The 20982-nt window shown below is 43.5% G+C and overlaps 1 protein-coding gene across 1 annotated transcript in view; it reads left to right on the top strand.

Moving 5' to 3' along the window:
• The window catches only part of LOC128745208 (uncharacterized), a 308635-nt gene extending 287964 nt beyond the window's left edge, over nucleotides 1-20671 (top strand). Inside the window, exons 4-12 of the mRNA XM_053842229.1 lie at nucleotides 14065-14483; nucleotides 14797-15066; nucleotides 15180-15496; nucleotides 15555-16507; nucleotides 16580-16881; nucleotides 16954-17980; nucleotides 18056-18179; nucleotides 18255-18406; nucleotides 18535-20671. Coding sequence (XP_053698204.1) covers nucleotides 14065-14483; nucleotides 14797-15066; nucleotides 15180-15496; nucleotides 15555-16507; nucleotides 16580-16881; nucleotides 16954-17980; nucleotides 18056-18179; nucleotides 18255-18406; nucleotides 18535-18759 — 3789 coding nt within the window. The 3' untranslated portion in view covers nucleotides 18760-20671. The remainder of the gene's footprint in view (nucleotides 1-14064; nucleotides 14484-14796; nucleotides 15067-15179; nucleotides 15497-15554; nucleotides 16508-16579; nucleotides 16882-16953; nucleotides 17981-18055; nucleotides 18180-18254; nucleotides 18407-18534) is intronic.
• Nucleotides 20672-20982: the final 311 nt, after the last annotated feature.

Here is a 20982-nt window from a genome sequence, read left to right as displayed (position 1 = left end):
AGAGTACAAACCGGATATTAGAGGAAACTCGGTGGGAATGCCCTTCACAGAAGAAAAAAAAATTATAGAACGAGTCATTTCCTTCCAAATCAACAGTTAGTTTTATTTTCTGAATTGGTCTGCAGACCAATTCCACTTTGCTTGAAAACCAAATTGATTTACCAACAAATTTGTAGACTAGCAATGTCATCGCAGTAATTAAACAAGCGTTCCGGCAATTCTACGATCGCTGTATTAGTGTATTTATATTATATCTGCATATATGACGAAGAATGTAAATCCCGTAACCAATTTTATCTATTATTCTAGTTATTCTATGTTCAGTGTTCAACTTAATATCGACATGCGTTTCTAATCGGTCTGATGTTTTTCTACGATAAAACTGAACCTTGACGTAGTGTAGGGCTGTTTAATGTGGGTATTTATTCAGAAAGTGCCTGTATTCTGTATAAGAATAAGATCAGTACGGGAATCACTGATAACTAATAATGGTTAATGAACGGACTCATAAAAAAACTCCCAGAGCAATCCACCGGGTCATGGGCGAAAGAACAAATGTCGGAGGAGTGATTGAATGCCTTTATCTGCCCTATTTTTAATATATAAAGGACATCGACTCGACTGTAAAAATTATCTAGCCATTACATTGCATAATTCTGCCTATAAGGTGCTCTCTCGTATCTTGTTCTACAGACTGAGACCGTTAGCGCAGTCTTTCGATGGCGAATACCAAGCTGGTTTTCGTGAGAGTCGCCCCACGATGGTTCAGATGTTTACACTACGTCAGTTACTAGACAAGTTCCGGGAGTACAACTTGCAGACTCATCATCTGTTGGTGGACTTTAAGGCGACGTACGTTTCAGTCAAACGAAATGCGCTGTGGAAGTTAATGCTGGAACATGATTTTCTGTTCAAACTAATTAAGATCACTCATCGTAACCTTCAAAATATCTTCTATAAACCAACACAAACGAATAAATTTTATATAATATTTATTGTACAGACCTATTTCATTGTGGTTTAACGTTGTTATCGGATTATGTAGTTTAACTATTTTCGATTTAGATGGCATAAACGTTCCTTGGAGCAAGTGAATAGATTTTCAGGCTCAAGAATCTATAACTAGGAAATAATGCGAATGAACTGAATCAATAATAATTGTACTTAAGTAGAACAAATATTACTACTGATAGTTCAGCAGGCTTCCTCAGTGCTATCAGCATGCACGTGACATAAGAAAGAAGCATAAAACATACCTATTAACGCAAAGACGTACGTAACCTGCACAAAACGAATCTATGCCAATCCAATTGTACGCAGGAGGATTGCGGACTCGTTGAAGCAACTGGAGGGCGAACAAGGTACCAATCGTGTACAACATCGGTCCATAGCCGCACCGCATAGCCGTGTAGCAGCGAAATACGTAGTATTAATGAAATCGAAAGCTTGAAAAAGTGAAATTTATGAGCTCAATTAGCAAATTACTGACTTGCTTACACGCCGCCGCCAACGACGACGACGACGTTGACTCTAACGACGCCGAGGGCCCGGGCCGGACACACTGCAAGCGTAGCTGAAGCTGAGCCAGATTTGCACGACGACGGTGGCGTTGCTGCTGTTTTTCCATGTAACAGCTGTAGAGCGTGCTTAATCTCTGCCTCCGGTGGAAAGTGAAATGCACTCGGATGCATCGGCGCGTGGATACAACAGGGAAAAAATTGAAAAATTGCCCTTCGTTTCTAACAACCAATCTAATCACATCACGAGGAGGGTTGTGCATGGTTGCTAGAAGAATTCTCTTCAAGAAAACATCGGTGGTGAATAGCTTAAAGTTGTATAGAATGAACGAAGATCAGATGCAATCTAAAATAATTATTGCGCATCCACCGGTTAACGGAAAGTAACGTGAAAGGACCACTTAGTAAAATATTGTCAGGGTGGCAACTCAACCGGGAAAACCAAGAAAAGACCAGGAATTTTATTTCACCAAGAAAAACCGGGAAAAACCAGGAATTTTTATTCAAAACCAGGAAAAAGTTCTGTTGCTTGCTGACGACTTAATTACATATGCGTCCATGTCCGCTAGTTCGGCAGAACAAAATTTCATTTCATTCCCAAATAATGACAGTAATCCGCCATGGCCTTTATCTGTCGCCAGGAGCGTTTCGAATCAATAGTCTGAATACAGTCGACTAGGCTACACCACCAACAGCCTCTAGATCTACCTATTTTGTGTTGTCCCTGCGGGTTCCAGTTGACTGTCTTTCTGTAGATTTCGTTCTTACTCTCCTCAAAACATGTCAGATCCAGGCAACGATTGACGAAGACCTGCGGTTGTATCCACTGAAATACGTCACATCTTGCAGGCAATAGAACGGATTTCACGTTCAAATTGAAAATTCGTGTTAGGGCCGGTAAAATGACCTGATTTGAGCGCCAAACATTTCGAAGATCCAAAAAATCACCGCTGGCCTGATTCATGTTTCTATATCAGTTTTAGTACCATCGCCTAGGGTTATCTGCTATCAGGATATAAAAAATCTGCCACCTCAACCTCTACTGTGAAATTGGAAGGATTGTTGATGTTCACTCCCACCGAGTTAATGTTTGCGACATTGACTTTGAGATCTGTTGCCTTAGAGTTATCGCAGAGACCATCAAGCTTTCCCTGCACATCTTGGTAGCTAAAACTTGGTTAAAACTACTTAAAACTACTTAAAATGCCCTTAAAGTGTACAAACTCAGATTTTGAGTAGTTCTTTAACCACAAAATTGGCAGTAGGAACTTAAAAATGCTATTTATCACAGAGAATAATTCAACTATTGGTAGCAAGTAGCCAAATTGGTTAAATTTGTACCCAAAATTTGAGTTTGTACACTTCAAGGATATTTTGAGTAGTTTCAACTAAGTTTTAGCTAAATCCGACCTATTTACAGGTAGTATCATTTTAGAGTGCACTATCGAAGGGTAGTATCGTTTTTTTTCTGGATTCGATTGAGGATCACCTTTCAGAGTACTTTATGAGTGAGTGATACAGAGCACCATGATACCGCCCTAGTTCCCACATTCAGATAGGTTCCATCAGAGCCGGCGTTTAGACCGGCAAAGCCTTGCCGTCGCGCTTCGGAGGGGCCTTGCGCTTGGTGATGACTAGAGAAAAATGTTAAAAAAAACCTCAATCCCTGGCTATATACAACACAATTGGCTATTCAGAATGTATTTGCATGATTTCCATTGTTTCCTTTTCTCTTTTATTAAATGCAGAGAGTAGTGCCAAGAAAAGATCGATGAAAGTGCCAAACGATTTGGCTCAGTTTGTGCGCCGATTGCTCGAATCTCGGCTGGGAGAGGCTGTTAGAGTCAATAGAATCGTTGCGCTGACGCCGCACTGTCCTGTATTCTAACAGCTGGTTGCGAAGTCTGTCGCATAAAAACAGAAGGTCAAATTTCGATAACGGTATTAGCACACAAGCTTTGCTTTGCTTTGTGCGCCGATTGCTTACGGAGGTTTCGATCAAATGAGCACTTAGACCTTTTGAACCAATGAAATCTTCATGTCTGGATGGCATTCTACCCATTTTTTCACAGAAAATCACTAAAATATCAGGAGACGGCACTTTCTGCTTTCCTTGATATTGAAGGAGCTTTCGTTTACACGTCGTTCATTTCAATTGTTACTGCTCATCTTCAAAACGCAATTCACCACATTCAATGAGCTAGATTCAAGCAATGCTTCCGAGCAGAGAAATCACAACATCATTGAAAGATACGTCGGTCACGATTTCGGTGATCAAAGGATGTCCATAAGAGGTTCTCTCCCTGATAATCAAGCTGTTATGAGATTATTGCTTAAGCCATCAACGTAGAACTTATCGTCAGAGAAAAGTTTAACGCAGTACTGTCAAGTTGTTTGTTACGAGCTCTAAACAGCACCATGTTATAATGCTTACAAGACGGGCCTAAAATAAACGCCACAAAAACAGTCGCTATATCATTCACTAGGTGAAGAAAACATGCTATTTCTTCCCCTATACTGATTGGTGTTAGGCTGAGCTTCAGTAACCGCCTAGACAATGCTGTTAAGAAAGCATTCCGTTGAAATCAAATACAGGGTTGTAGACTAAACAGTTAAACAGTTTATCTACCCAAATCCTGCAGTAGCTAAAAACTACTCAACTTAACTTGTAGTGAACTACGTACAATCACGGAACTCCTAACTGGACACTATCCCGCTTTTGATCGCCTAAAGAATATCGGATGATTCCGGAACCTGCCGCTTTTGTAACTCCGAACTTGAAAGTTCAGTGCATCTGCCGTGCAATTACGGGACTCTTGCTTTATCTAGGCATAACTTCTCTAGGCAAAATTTCCTTCCTAGAGCCCAAATCCTTAAAGTACGTTGATTTTATTAACCATGTAGTACCGACTTAAGGCACAAGATTACAACTATCTAGCTCAACTCCATCAATGGGCATAAGCAGTCCGTAAACTATGATAGAGCTATCGGGGCCTAACTCAAGAGATGATCATTAAGACTGTTACAGTGGCCTTTTAATCCAATGCCCTTGTGGCATACAAAAAAGCCTGGCTGCTTAGTCTGCACAGGGCCTCGCGCGTTGTAATGCCACTAATGGGTAAGCTTTCAGCATCTCGGCTGACATGCAGATTTTTCCTGGCGCTCTGCAAGACTTTATATATTTGAGTGCTGCTTCAATTTGAACTAACAACAGCACCAAGGAGCTGACACGGTCGATGCCACGTACTGTGAGCGTCCTGCGCTGCTGATTTTGTTGACCGGCGATATTTGAGACTCAAAATAGTTATTTAACTTCTTAACAGCCCTCTCTAGCATGGCATATCGTTGATAGGTTGCTGACTTAGTCGCCCTGTTTGGAGTCAGGCAACTTTTTCTTTTTAAATGAGTTAATCGTACTAGACTAAGGTAACTTATAAATAAAACGGGTGATTCCAAGCCTTTTCAGTGCAGCAAATATAAATTTCTATTTTACTCTTTCGTATTTAGTAAAAAGGGAACAGATAAATCGATAAACTTTCCAGCATAATATTCCACACAAAAAAACTCTTTATTTCCATTTTAAGCTATATTCACCACCCAGGAATTTTTCCTAAATCGTCCAGGAAAACCGGGAAAAACCAGGAATTTGAAATCATCAATTGAGTTGTCACCCATTCATAGCTATGATAAGTCTAGTAAGCTTACCCGAAAAGCCGTTTTCGTCCAAAATTTTCCATAGATCTTTTCGGTTTACACTATCATATGCGGCTTTAGAATCGATGAACAGGTGATGCGTGGGGGACTCGGAATTCGCGGCACTTGTGGAGGATCTGCCGCTGGGTGAAGATTTGGTACGTTGTAGACCGACCCTCCGTGAAGCCGGCCTGGTAACTTCCCACAAATCTATTGGCTATTGGCGATAGTCGATGGAAGATGGCTTGGGACAGCACTTTGTAGGTGGCATTCAGGATAGTGATCGCACGTGAATTTATCAAAACTCCAGACGTCCGACGAAAGGAGTGTTGCTACTTCGACTATAGATGTAAACTTACAGGAACAACTTTTAGGATTGGGCCTTCACTTTTAGGCCTCATAGCTACATAAAGCTTGTTTTGAAAAACAATATGATGACCCTATGCAAAATGTGTTCAGTACAAATTTCTCGTCATTTTAGTATACAGAGCATTTTTCAAAATTATCGAACAGCTTTGGACCGAAGGGCTTCAGAGTTTTATGAAATTTTGTATACCTACGCCTATTTTATGGATTTTTTCTCAGAAAACTCTAAGAGAAATTTTCCGTTTTTCTTGGACGTCACTCATTTCAAAAATTTATAGTTCACGAACAGGGAGGGTTCGATCACTTTGACTCAATTTTGATTCATTTGACAGTACCGTCTCAGCCGAGCAATGGATATTTGGACCTCAAGTTGTCTATTGAATGACGTGTTGCGTATAAACTATACTAAGCATGCGTGAATTATTACGTAGCTAGCAAATCAGTTCTGATTATGTGCAGTGTGGCACCATTCAATTAACGGTATTGTCTGGTGCAATATTGCATTAACGAGGAAATGGCATCAACTTGCACCACCACCAGTCGCCTGTGCTGAGGTACAGCAGTGTTTCTAAAAATATCATTCCATTTGCCTAAACGTTAAATTCATCGACTTAGCCCTTAGGGTTGTTATTTCACGCGATACTTTACGCACATTGAATTGCGTACATAATTGAACCTTTCGGTTCGGTGTATACCTACATGCGTACGTGCGTTGTTGGTTTGTTGGTGGCGCCCATGGTTCGTGCTTAGAATTGTGGTGCCGACAAATCACGCGTGCACGCAAAACAATCCCACGCTTTACGGTGTTGCGTAAAATTTGAACATTGTCCAGAGCAATGCATTCGGAGTGCAACCATATTATTGGACAGCAGCGAACAGTTACTTTTGATTATCGCTGTCATACGACGAGAAAATCTACGCTGTTGTGGGTGGTATAACCGTGTCTAAATGCGTGCCGCATATTTTACCATGGAATTGTTTTGAAACATTTTACCTCTTTTGTGCCCGCTTGAACGATTAAAAATTCCCCTATGTTAACTGTTGGCACATAGTCTAATCTTTCTCTATTCAAATATGTCACATATTCATAAAGACTTGTTCGTATCTTCTTCCCAACTGCTAACCAGCATTTACCCTCCGATCATACGCGTTTATATGTATTATTCGTCTACCCCTTTGAACCAACCCCTTTTGAAAAAATTGAACCAACCCTTAAAAGTCAAATAAATTCTCTGCGAGGCCAAAATAATCATGGCACCGACCAATAATAACAATCAATTAAAACTATTCTGAACCGTCGTTGTTGATTGTAAATTTCCGCTTCTGTTTTCGGAACAACTTTTTTTGCACTTGATTCTCCAGCTCAGTACATCGTGTTTCGTATCTGAAGAATCTCCTCACTGCGTCTGAACAACTTTATAATATTGCTCCATGCCCGGGGCTGGTTGAATTAGAAAATATTTAAATGTTACCAACAACAACCTCGGTCCCGTTTTTAGTCTTCAACCGTCGATTCCAAAACAACGTACAGCGACCAACGGTGCTCTGACCGCGGCGGTCGCTTTCGGTGAGCTGCTCGATTGGATAATTGCCGATAATGTGTGCTTATGTGTGTACTCACTGTTCTGTTTTTTTTTGCTCTTCTGTTCACGAACCGGGAAAACGAGCAGACGCGCCCGCCTTTCGTTCGCCCCTTGTCTGTGTCTCGCCACAACAAAACCTTGATGCTGAGTCATGCGCGTCCGCCCATCATAAAACGATACGCGCATTAGGCCGTGTCAGCTGTGTAAGGTCACAGCACAGATTCCGTGTTTCCGAGCTTCGGCAGCTTTAAGTTCGATGGCTTACTTATATGTAAGCCATGGTGGGGCAAATATCGAAGAGGTGATAAATCATAAAAAACTGGAAATATTTTTCGCAGTTATTTCGACATGCAGCAAAACTAGTTGGTGGCAGCTTTCGAACTGTGAGACAATTTAATAATATCGGCATAAAGCATTCTGTCAGTTTATTATTTGCTAGTGTTTTGTTTATCAAAAACTGTTTTTCACCCAAACAGGACTCTCAGGCAAACCGAAACTCCCGGAAGCGTTTGTTTGTTTACAAATAGTTGTACGGTTACTTCATCGACTGTCTCTAACGAATCATTTGATTAGAACAATTTAACCCATCCAGTTAGTTTTAGAATACGGTGCTGACAATGGCCGGTTCTTCTGTAACATCACGAACTTTGACCATCACCTAGTAGCAGACATGTCAAAGCCGTCCTGCTCGGCTGAACATTAGATTGCAATTTTCCTACGCGCGAATACTGGCCTTCTTCCGGGGAGATAGGTACTTCAAACTTAGAAGACTATTGGGGCAGAATACGCTCGAATACCGCGGCACTATGTGCAGAGCCTCGGAGTATACTAAATGATTGAGAGGAAAAAAATTGCTTGGAAAAATTATCTGAGAATTACTGCTAGGGAGAACTTGCCCAAATATCGACGAGCAAAGAACCAGTTGATTATGACCCAGAGGAGTCAAAAGCACCAAAAGGAGGGCAGAGATCATAAAAATTAGAACAAATATTCCGAAAAGGTGAATCAACCTCGTATGTGCTACACACCAAAATCTGACATATGTAGGAACGACGGAGAGAAATCTAAGCACAAACGATCGCGAGGTGGTCGACAGGTGGAAGCAGTTCTTCGATAAACATCTTAATGACGAAATTACAAAAGCAGGCGGAATGGAAGTTAACTTAGGAGAACCAATCCCTAGTAACATTGAAGGTTTAATTACACCCTTTGGATGCCCTTGTGGTCATAAATACAGTTATAAGAGTGCGATAAAACTCAAATTGTTACTTGCGATGGAGATCTGCAAGAAGTCAAACGAGAAGGATGGTTCCTGAAGACCAACAAAGCCACGGGGAAGGCCCGCCTACCGGTTGGTTATAAATATTACTGCGAAACGCTGGCAACGGCTCTATACTGGGTTATATCCAAGATTTGTGAGGAGGAGAAGTTACCGGAGGAATGTATGGAAGGAGCGGTTTGGCCCATCTACATGAGGGATGATCGGATGCAAATATCGCGGCATAACGCTGGTAAACGCCGTCTACAAAATACTTTCCCAGATCCTGCTACGCCGCCTTGTCACCCAGAGATATCAGAGGGTTTCGTAGGGAATTATCAAGAGGTTCCATAGGGGCTCGCCAAACTCGTAAGAGCTACACACCTAAACCTGACATTTGTAGGGAGGAGATCTAAACACACGAGCACGAGATGGTCGAGAGGTGGAAGCAGCATTTCGATGAGCCCCTTAATGGCGATATAGCAGCAGGAGACGCAATGAAAGTTAACCTCGAAGTGCCTACAAACGACAACAGCATGCCGGCTCCTGATCTCGAAGCGATCCGGCTAGAAATTAGTAAACTGAAGAATAATAGAGCCGCCGGAAAGGACCGACTCCCGGCAGAGCTCTACAGAACCGGCCTAGAACCGCTAGCAACGGCACTTCATTGGATAATTTCTAGGATTTGGGAGGATGAGAAATTACCGGAGGAGTGGATGGAAGCTGTAATCTATCCCATCTACAAAAAGGGCGACCGGCTAGATTGCTGTAATTACCGCGGCTTTACGTTGGTCAACGCCGCCTACAAGGTGCTCTCCCAGATTTGGTTGCGTCGTCTATCCCCAAAAGCAAGAGAATTCGTAAGGTAGTATCAGGTGGGCTTTATGGGGACCCGTGCTACTACGGATCAAATTTTTACTCTCCGACAAATCTTCCAGAGATGTCGAGTGTACAACGTGCCCACGCATCATATTTTCGTGGATTTCAGGGCAGCAAACGATACAGTTCAACGAGAACAGCTATGGCAGATATTGCACGAGTACGGTTGTTGGTGATAGATCGTACGGCTTTTACGTTTGTAAAGACGTTTATTTAAGATGAAGAATTACAAATTCCTTCAAGATGAACATGTAGATATTAGGTTACATATGTTCTATTGATGAGTGCCACTTACAGTAGTAGCTCTTCGCTATCGCGCAACATAAACCTCGGCGGCGTAACTGTACTTAGCGTAACTGCACTTGAACCTTATTCACCGGAGAATATATCTTAAATAGTTTTAGGTTCATTTTTAACACATTGTAGTTTAAGAATAGTTTAAGATCTTACCAAATAGATTAAGTCATTTAAATTAAGATACTAAGCTCAACTAGGTTTATCAATAAATTTTAACCAAATAAGATCAAATAGTTTTAAGTATAGATAAAAATGTTTACCCACTTATCAACTGTCGCGTGCTAATGCCTTTTTTCTTCTCTCGCTATGACATGACTTGTGCTTACACGTTCATCAGTGACATTTTGCTGTCGATCCTCCCGTCAGTCGCTAGGTGCGCAGGACCGCAGTTCGCAATCGATTCAGCCAGGGGTGAATCGCAATGCTCTGTTTCAGTTCTGTTTCAACCGGGCAGGGTTGTCGTCGAAACAAGTCCATGGAAGTGCTCCACTCGATGATCCGATAAGAAAGTGGGTTGGTGTTAGCACGGGTGACTGATCGTCATCCAGAGGGATATCGGTCAATGGCTTCGAATTTACGATATATTCCACTTCTATCAGTAGACTCCGCATCGTTTCATCGGAAGGCAGTCGATGCGGTTGCAGTTTCTCTAGATTCTGTTTAACGGGACGAATCAAGCTCTCCCAAGATCCGCCCATATGAGGAGACATGGGAGGGATGAAACTCCAAGTCGTCTGCGGCGAGGTGAATTCTGCCACGATCTCATCGTGGTTCAGTTCTTCGAGTGCGGTTTGTAGTTCCCTGTTGGCGCCCACGAAGTTCGTACCGCGGTCGCTGTATATAGCGGCTGGCACCCCCCCTCCTACCCATCATATTACGTAACGCCATTATACACGAGTCAGTTGCGAGTGCGCAACTTCCAGATGGATCGCACGTACAGTCAAGCAAATGGCTAAGACCCTCAGCGTTTTCCAATTCGACGCCAACGGAAATTGTGGGCCGAAGTAATCCACCCTCATGTGGTCAAAAGGTTTGCTGTAGGCTGCGGCGGTCATCAGCGGCGCTTGTGGACGAGCTCGTTCGTTTTTGCCGGTGTGGCAACTATTCCGGACCGACTTGCAGACGGTTTTCATTCTGGGAACGTAGTAGCGTTGTTTCAGCTCATTTAGAACAGCCTCGTGGTTCTGGTGCTGGAACCGCTGATGGACGTCCAGCACGATGAGCCTGGTGATGCTGTGCTCCTGAGGAAGGATAATGGGATTAGCGACGCTACTGTCGATGAACTGGCAAGCGCTAGTTCTCCCACGGATCCTAAGGAATCCCTTTTCGTCCATAAATGGGCAGAGGCGGAACAGAGAGCTGTTCTTAGGGATTTGCTTCCCATGTGATTATCAAAGGGTAGATAGGATTGCAAGCTCCCTCCCGTACATGCTCCTTTAGGAGTAGGACTGTAGGACAGACCATTATTGGCTGAAGCGGCTCGTATCGATGATCGGCTCGAAAACCTTGAAGTGAATGTGAAGGTACGGTCGAAGTTCCGTATCGGTAACTCTGATGGACTGCTGCGTTGCTGGCTATTCCTTTTCTGTTTTCCAAAGGAAGTCAGGTCCACGAAACCATCGGCTAGAGTTGCTCAGATCGGAATTAATCTTCCATTCAGTCCCGTCGTCCGCCATGTTCAACTTAGTAGGAACCCATCGCCATTCCAGTAGATCCGTCGTTTCAAGAATCTCGCTGATCCGTGCGCCCACGTGCTGGCTGTAGCGCCGGTGATCCGTGTGCAACCAGCATAAGACGTCCCTGGAATCTGTCCAGAAATAGCGCCTTTGTACCTTAATCGACAGGAATCCTAGGATAGAGTCCGCCAGTCTGACTCCTGCTGCCTGTAGTTCAGAGCGCGGTATAGAAAGAAATTTCAATTTCTAGTTCCTTTACTGAGAGTTTCCTGATATGGTCCGGATATATTTCCGGACAAACTGACGCGGCTGATCAAAGCTACTCTGGAACGAGTGATGTGCTACGTGCGCGTTTCGGGGACACTCTCAAGTCCTCAAGTTGAGTCGTGCAGATGCTTACGGTAAGGGGATGGACTGCCCTGTATGTTAGTCAATATCGCTATTGAAGGTGTGATCCGGCGAGCGGGCATCGAAACGAGAGGAACAATCTTCAGCAAAAGTAGCCAACTCCTAGCCTTTGCAGACGACCTCGATATCATTGCAAGAAACCTTGGGACGGCGGAGGCAATCTACGCCAGACTAAAAACGGATGATAGGGTTACAAATCATTGGGTCGAACACCAAGTAGGAAGAGGCTCCAGAGAAAGCAACGTTTGCCTCCCTCGGACAGATTATTGATGGCGATGAACTGGAAGTGGTTTATGAGTTCGTATATTTGGGATCTCTGGTCACCGCCGACAATAATACGAATGCTTACTTACTTAGGTAGCTTGCCGTCCTAAGACAAAGCCTATTGAACAAAGTTTCTCCATGTAACTCGGTTGTGGGTTACCGCTCTCCAATTCCTCGGACACCGAGTACTCTCCGCCAGATCTCACTCGCTGCTCTCCTGGTCGTCTTGTTCCTACTGGATTTGAGGCAAACACCATCTTTGCAGGGTAGTTGTCCGGCATTCTTGCCCATCCACTTGCCCATTCTTGTCCAACATGCCCTGCCCATCGTATCCGTCCAGCTTTAGCCACCTTCTGGATACTGGGTTCGCCATAGAACTGTGCGAGTTCATGGTTCATCCTCCGCCTTCTTACTCCGTCCTCTTGTACGCCGCCGAAGATCATTCTTAGCACTCGTCTTTCGAATACTCCCAACACTCGCAGGTCCTCCTCGAGCATTGTCCATGTTTCATGCCCGTAAAGAACAACCGGTCTAATAAGCGTCTTGTTCAGGGTGCACTTTGTACGGGGACTTACTCTGCTCGACCGCAATTGCTTGTGGAGCCCATAGTAAGCACGACTTCTCACGGCTGGTATCATTGTCCGCCGTTACCAGTGAGCCAAGGTAGACAAATTCATCGCCTACCTCAAACTCAGCGCCGTCGATCTATATACTACTGCCCAAGCCCAAGTGTCGTTCGGCCTCGGTTCCGCTGGCCAGCATGTACTTTATTTTAGACATATTTACCTCTATAATACGAGTAAGGAGATCCAACGACGCATTCAAGCTAGAAATCGAGCCTACTCTTTCCTTCGCAAGATGCTTCGATCTGGGAGCATACGCCGCCGCACAAAGCTGACGATGTATAAAACGCTAATCAGACGGCGCTAATCCTCTACGGATTTGAGATGATAACTTTGTTTACGGAGACATACGTCCATTAGCCGTATTTGAACGAAAGGTGTTTGGGACTATTTTTGGCGGAGTACAAATGGAAAGCGAAGAGGGGCGGAGGCAAGGTGCCACTGTGGATGAAATTTTTGCCATTTTGCACAGATCTTGCAGTAATATCGAGAGTACAACGTGTCCACGCATCACATCTTTATTGATTTCAAAGCAGCATACGATATTATCCGACGAGCGGTCATCAAAACGAGAAGCACGATTTTCACCAAGAATAGCCAACCCCTATGCTTTGCAGTCCTATGACTGAAAGCGGAGCCTAGCAGAGTGTGGCGAAGGCGTATGAATTACAAGCTACAGGCACTGCTTGGAAAGATTCCCTTTGTACATCTGGCAAAAGTCGGTAGGCCGGACACATCGTTACGGACACAGGGCTCAACGTGCAAGATAGTTCGACCAGGTCGAAAGCGATTTGCAACTTCGGAGACGCTTGGGAATTTGGCGACGAGTGGTCAAGAGCGAGTTGAATGGAGACGACTGCCTGAAACAGTGCGAGCAGAGATTCCAAATATATCGACCCATCAACCACCTCGCCTTCATCGTCCTTAATAGTCCCTATTTGTGGGAGGCGAACATTGTTTTCCCTGGAGCCTCTTCCTACTAGATATATAAGTATTTGGTTTTAGACGCATTACTTTTTAGCCCAATCCTCCTAGCCTCTGCTTTAATTCGCGCAAATTGCCTCTACCATCCCATGGTTTTTTGTTTATTATTAAATTGATTCCGCGTTTCGCAGTTCATAAAATTTAAGGACCAGTTGACTTTTCTGGTCAGGAAATTTACTGATAAAATTGATCAGGAGAACCCTGAAAGTGGTTTAGTTTTTTTCTAAAGTTTTTTCTTTCTAAAATTATATTAATACCAAGCTGTCATGTAGACGTATTATATTACTTTCCGTAATCAACACGGCTAGTGTTGTATATTTTCGAGTTCCGCAGCGAACGTGTGTAATTTTCACTCCTATCACTGTCAAGTTTAGTCACTATAATACCAGTTGACTAGTCTCCAGCAACGTACAGCGCATGTCACCATGGTTTCCGATCTGTTTAGTTTGTTTTCCGTCAAACGTTCCTTACCGCATAGTTCTATAACATTCCTCTTTTTCTTACTTTTTCCCTCAGGGCGTCAATATCAAACGCACCGATGCGTCCCAATGGTGGGAGCTGTTCGATACCAACACCTGCCGGTTCTACTACTACAACGTGGCCTCGCAAAAGACGGTTTGGCATCGGCCGCAGAACTGTGATATCATCCCGCTCGCGAAACTACAAACGCTGAAGCAGAACACCGATCCGGGTGATCGGAAAGATAGCCATGGCAGTGGTACGCTGCAGCATCACCTATCGAAGCACCATTCGAGTGCTGGAGGTTCCGGAACGGTCGGCAAAACCTGTGGCCACCGAACAGCTACCGGTGTGATGGATTATCGTGACAGAGATCATCATCGAAGTTCCAGCTCAGGGCATCGATCGGGTCACGATAAACGTAGCAACAGTGACCTACTGGCGAGTCCGCAAGGCCGCCACAGTCTGCAGCACAGGTGAGCATTGCAAAAGTAGCGCATTTAAGCTTAGTAGATTAGTTCGTAGAGCCACTAGTTTTGTTTCCAGGCTCTGCTGGCTTAACTGTTGGTCATGCATGACCAATGGATGATACCTGCAGAGCTGTTATGCAAGCGAGTGAGATTTTTATGTTCCCGTTTTTCTTCCGTTTCTCTTTTCCTTTCGTATGTATGCTACGCACAAAATCAACTACCAACTCTTCTGTTACCTTCATCCTTCTTCTCGACGTCGTGTGAATTTTTGTGTCTAAATATCAATTGACGCTCGTAAAAACCAATGCAATACAATCAGACTACCACCGAAAACCACCATAACTGACGCAGGGTTTCCGATGGGCGGTCGCACTGGCACTGGCGAATCTCATAAATTTTGCAGGCACGGTCATCCAAGCTCAGGTACTTCCTCCCGCAGCAGTCAGAAATACTTAGACTCGGGTAAGTCCAGCGACAGCAGCGTATCCAGCTCGCACGGTTACCATCGACGTATGCATGATGGCGGGAGCTTGCGGATGGGTACCGGAACCGCAGGGAAAAAACACATCGGTTCTGCCGGGGATAATTGGTAAGATAGTAGCGTCCCTCTTGCTTTTGCCGGTGGTCGGTGGTAGAATGTTCACAATCGACGGTTTCTTATGTTTCATGTTCTTTTTTCCATCCTTGTAATGCCATCAATAGCTATCGGATGCTGCAGGAGAGTTCCAGTTCGCACAACATTCCGCACTCGATTCCATCGGCGTCGGCCGAAAAGCTGGGAATGTCTGCGGTGCACCATTCTCCACTGCCTCCGCCGCATCAGATGCTGTCGTACTCGATGTCTAATTCTTCGGATCTGGCTGGTGGGGGAAATCTGTCTTCTCCATCACACTCTATGAGTACGCCTCAGTTCAAGAAGAAGTTCGTCCACGAAGGCATGGGTTCTAAATCGAACAGCACAGGACTGAAGGACGGCAGTGGATTGGTTTCGAAACATGAAAGTTTCGACTACTCTGGAAGTGAGTTTCCATTAACTAGTTGAATATTATCAGCAAATAATGCCTCCTCTTTTCGTAGATTCTTCCTCGGCAATCTCGCTGACCCGTTCCGGTAGTTTTCTTTCATCCGCTGGCATCACGTCGGCTGGACCGATATCTGGAACGCCAGTTTCCTCTCGACCATATCAGCCGGGTCAGCAACCGTCACAGCACGCTTCCTCCCATCGCAAGGGTAGTTTTGACGGAAACAATGGAGGTGCCAGTGATGATTCCATGCATGAGAAATATTTTAAGTCGGTCGAAAATACTCCGGTCACTCGTAGGCGCCATACGACTGCATCTTCGGCAAAATCGCCGTCCATACAGCAGCAACAGAAACATTCGAGTGACTCCAGCCCACAGAGTCCAATCAGTCCACAACAAGCGCAGCAACAGTTACAGCAGAAAATTGCGAGGCCTTCAGCATTGGCTGTTGAACTTTCGCCGGGGACAACGACCGGTGGTTACAACAAATCTAGTCACAAGAGCAACGATTCCGAACTGTTCAATCTGGACATTACCAACAAACCGGAGAAGTACTTGGATAAGATGAAGCTCGACAAGGGCAAGGTTTCGCCCAGCTCGATTTCGATGGGCGGCGGAAGTGGAGCACAAAGCGTCGGCCTGCAGAAGGCTTCCTCGTCCAGCGCAAAGTTATCTTCTAGTCAAACCGAGATGGCAGCTGCTGTCCCAACGCAGAAAAACGCCTCCAGCAAGGACCAATTCTCGTTGAATCTCAACAAACCAAACTTGGAACGGCACAACAAAGAGATGCAACAGAAACATCAAACCCTGGAGAAGAATCCAGCGACTGGTTCAACGCATACGGTTGCATCGAACAATTCATCTTCGCACAACAAGCACCAACAGCAGCAGCTACAGCAGCCGCACGATAGAAAAAAGAGCAAAAATTATACTGCCAACCAGGGGACTGGCTTTGATTTTGATTATGACAATGGCAATACTTCACCGCTGTACTGTAACTGGGATAAGGTTCGCTTATTTTTTTTAACATCCCCTTGGGGGACGGCAAGCACCATAACTAAATGGGTTCGTTAATTTCAGGAAAAGCTCGAGCATCTGCTTCCTCTGCAGCATTATATTCTGGAGCAAGCAAAATTATCCGGTTGTTACGGGTTCGGTGAGTTTCTCGATTCGGACTCGTTTCACTCGGATAGCCAATCGGAGCATTCGTTCTCCGGCCACGAACCGGACAACGAAGACTCGGACCATTCGGACGGTCATGGCGACTATCTAGCGCACTATCCGTACGAGGAGTACGGTGCCTACCGGAAGGATGACGGCGGAGGAGTTTCGTATTACAACTTTGATTTCAACTTTGGCGATCGGGAGGAAAAAGAGGATATGTTAGTATTGTGTTTTGGGTTCAATTTCTACGGACATTTTCTCCTAATAATAGCGTTATCGTTTTTTCACAGTTCGGAAGAGGTAACGGCAAAACTGGAAAGCATTCAGGATCAGATTTACAGTCCCGTCAAGAATCACCCCCCTTTGCACAAATACTCACCGTTTCATGCTGCGAAGCAAAGTCTAGAGGGGACCGGTTTTGGGTTGGATTCCGTCGACCGGGGCAACTTGACGGATAGCAGTCCTGCTGGTTCTCAGGCACAAGCACAAAAAAGCATAAACAAAGCGAGCCTGCTGCAACGGTTCCAAGAGACGTTAATCTCTCATGGTCCTGCCGGAGTGGGAGGCAATGGGAAGATCGCGGAAATGGCATTGTTGAAAGAGTGCGACATCGAAAAATTCGCCCAGGACAATTTGAATCTTCACTCGAAAGGTATTTTCCGGAAGAAATCTTCCATTCAAGATATGTTGAGTTGGACTCCGAACGCCATAAGCCGTCCGATGCTCTCGCTGGCGAGAGACAAGGCGGGTAAAAAAATGGCCACCGAATTGTTCAAGCTGGTTCAGATCTACATGGGAGATCGGAAAGCTCGGGTTGGAATGAGCTTAAACTCGGTAGCAATTGATATTATTACAATGGCGATGGGTCAGGCACAGCTAAGGGATGAGTTATATATCCAAATGTGCCGACAAACCACGGAAAATCCGACACGAGATTCGCTAATCCGTGGTTGGGAACTGATGGCGATCTGCTTATCGTTCGTTCCGCCATCGCCAACATTCCAGCCAGCCTTACTGGGTTACATCAATCGGCATCGGGATCCTTCGTTCGCTACCAGCTTCCCCGAGGTGGGAAAATGGCCGATTCATGTACAGATTTCACACTACGCAACCATCGCGTGTCGACGGTTAGACCGAATCGGCAGCTCTGGTCGAAAGCAGGCCAAAAAGCCCACTGAAGAAGATATCAACCAGGCGCGGGAGCAAATATTCCGCGACAGCATGTTCGGCAACACACTCGGCGAGGTGATGATGCTGCAAAAGGATAAATTTCCCGACAGGCAGATTCCATGGATTCAGACTACGCTATCCGAGCAGGTTGAATTTGGTTGCAACGCTTGGTTCGTTCAATGCAATAGTAAGAGCGTTTTTTTTTTTTGTTAATTTTCTCAGGTACTGCTGTTGAACGGCAAACAAACCGAGGGTATCTTCCGAGTTCCAGCCGATGTTGACGAGGTCAATTTACTTAAATGTCGTTTGGATAGGTGGGAGTTTCCGGAAAACAAAGGAACTATGGGTAAGTTGGCTTCACAGCACTATTCATCAGTTGGTCACCGTCGTTTCTAATACATATCGTTGTGAACTCCGATAGATGCTCACGCTCCTGCGAGTTTGCTTAAATTATGGTACCGAGAGCTGTACGATCCGCTGATTCCCGACGAACTGTACGATGAGTGTGTTGCTACAGAGGATCCCGTTGAGGCGGCTGCGATAGTGGAAAAGTTGCCTAAAATCAATCGACTGGTAAGTTTGTGGCGGATTCTCTCTTCCGAACTGATTTAGGGATAACATTGGGAAACAAACAAAGCGGGTTTGGGAGTTTGTTTCAGGTGCTAAGGCAAACATGTCGTATTAACTTTTCCACGTTTCAGGTTCTTACGTATCTAATACACTTCCTCCAGCAGTTCGCTCTGCCGGACGTTGTTGCCAACACAAAGATGGATTCGTCCAATCTGGCAATGGTGTTCGCACCGAATCTGCTCCGCTGTCAGTCGCAGGATCCAAAGATAATTCTTGAAAATGCTCGCAAGGAAATGGCCTTCATGCGCACCTTGATACAGCACCTGGACACCTCCGGTGTGGCGTATCTTGTTTGATCTGTCGTACGCTATGCTTTCTGAATCGTTGAATCGTTGATTTTCGACAAATTCTAGCCTGAAGTTTTATACACGAAAGGAAATGTTTCGTTCTTTTTTACTCAAAATCAAACTGTACATACTGTATTTTATTAGCTTTATTGTACTTTTAATATGATTTTTTTTAAACTAAGAGAAATTATCCTTTCGTTTTTATTCCTATCATTCGAAAAGATTGAACAGATCTCATAACGAAACGTTATTTCAGAACAAAAGGAGCTGTTTTCTTTTTTTTTTACTTTCTTACCTATCAACAGCTCCAACGACTGTTTTCCAGTTTCCTTAGAATTGGAATCAAATAAAATTAGGCAAAAAAGTAAGTCGAATACTTTAAAATGAATGTTACATGAAATGATTTCACAATCCCGAAGTTTTAGTTACCCTAGAATGCAATAACATAATTTATGTTCAGGAAAAGGCCATCAAGTCTAGCGAATGGATCGTATTTAACATCTTGAGCACTCAAATTAGTAAATAACCATACAATGATAGAAACAGGATAGAAAACGCTACTCATTTCATTAAATAATGTTTGAAATTCAAATAAAAATATATAAAATACAGCACAAAACATTGACGAACTTCTAAATTAACCGCTTTTGGACTAGAACTAATTGATCAATGTTTCATTGCTGACCGAATGCCGAAAGCAGATACCACACCAACCGACCGTACGACACGAGCACATATTTGTATGATTATTAGGACAAAAAAAAATTGAGTCAGTTTCTCCAAGCCATGATTATCAACCAGAATATATTTCAGCAAACAACGCTAGATTTCAATTTCCGTTGTAAATACATTCGGTCTTTTCTCATTCCCGCTGATTGTCATTTATTTATTGTTTTTATGTTTTAATGTAGAAAGCTAGTTATTTTAAAACGATTAAAATGTGTTTAAAAAACCACGTGAAAAGGTAAACCAAACCAAATCTGACTTAGCATTAATCTAGGTTTAATTCAATGAAAACGAGCATGGTTGCATTGAAAATATTGATATATTATGTATCCTATATGAACAAAACAAATCCGATTATCTTACAGATTACGAATAACGCATACAACACTATTAATCTATTCTGTCCTACCGCAAGCCAGAATTGTATGTCTGGATTATTCTAAAAAATCATACCATTTATCCACTCTTCAACGAAAGTAAAAGGGCCAAGGAAAATATCTCTATATAGAGTACAACAGCACTCGTGCGCTAATTGCACGTCCTTTTAGTTGCAAAATATTTCTACAAACAGGAGTTGTTTTCCATTCTCCCTCGTCCTGTTGAAAGCAATCATCAGCCGTTGCAAAAGGCAAGTCTCGTAAACAACAGCAAGCACTCAATAAATTTTAAAGTTGATTTGTGCTCACATGGGAAAAAACACAATGACTTAGTTGCTATTGTTTCCTTGAGATAGTTTATGAAATGAAAACAACTGAAGGATAATAAATTGTTCACATCGCTTAATGAGCTGTGCAAAATACTTCACACTCACACCCACACACACACACATACTAAAAAATCCAATCTACCACGTTGGCTTGTGATGAGGGAAATAAAGGAAAGAGGGATATTAGAAACAAACAAATGAAAAAAATATAGGACTAGAGAACAATGCAAACGAATCGGCATGTGTAACCTACAAGGAACGAGTGTAACGAATGTATTCAAGTCGCAATCAACTGGACAACAGAAGAAAAATCAACAGAGAAACAGACAAATGCAAATTTAATGCTTAACTTATACTATAACAGCTGAGACGAATATCATGAGACAGCTAGATATGATTAAAAAAAAGGAAAAATTAACAAAATAAAATAAATTATTATTGCAATCTGAGATAATATATAATAACAATAAATTATATGAAAATACAATAATTTCATGGAGCAGCAGCAGATTTTGAACCATCGATAGAATAGAAAGAATTTTCATAGCTCACAGGGTCTTCACGGCATGTTTTATTTTTATTATGTTTATTGATCGATTTTCTAAAGAAAAAACGTAGTGTGCCATGATTATTAGACTGTAAATTTTGTGAACCAATTCTGGAAGTGGCAGAGAGAAAATCACTGGAATTTCGTATGCCGGTAAAAGTCTGCCTGCGTTAGAATGATTGAATACGTTTCTTTAGCTGGAAGTTCTCTGTGCTGGAAGGACACGTCCCAAAAGTGAACCTGTGAAACCTGT

This window comes from Sabethes cyaneus, chromosome 1 (genome assembly GCF_943734655.1).
Source record: "Sabethes cyaneus chromosome 1, idSabCyanKW18_F2, whole genome shotgun sequence".
Lineage (NCBI taxonomy): Eukaryota > Metazoa > Arthropoda > Insecta > Diptera > Culicidae > Sabethes > Sabethes cyaneus.
This window is presented reverse-complemented; position numbering and strand designations above follow the sequence as displayed.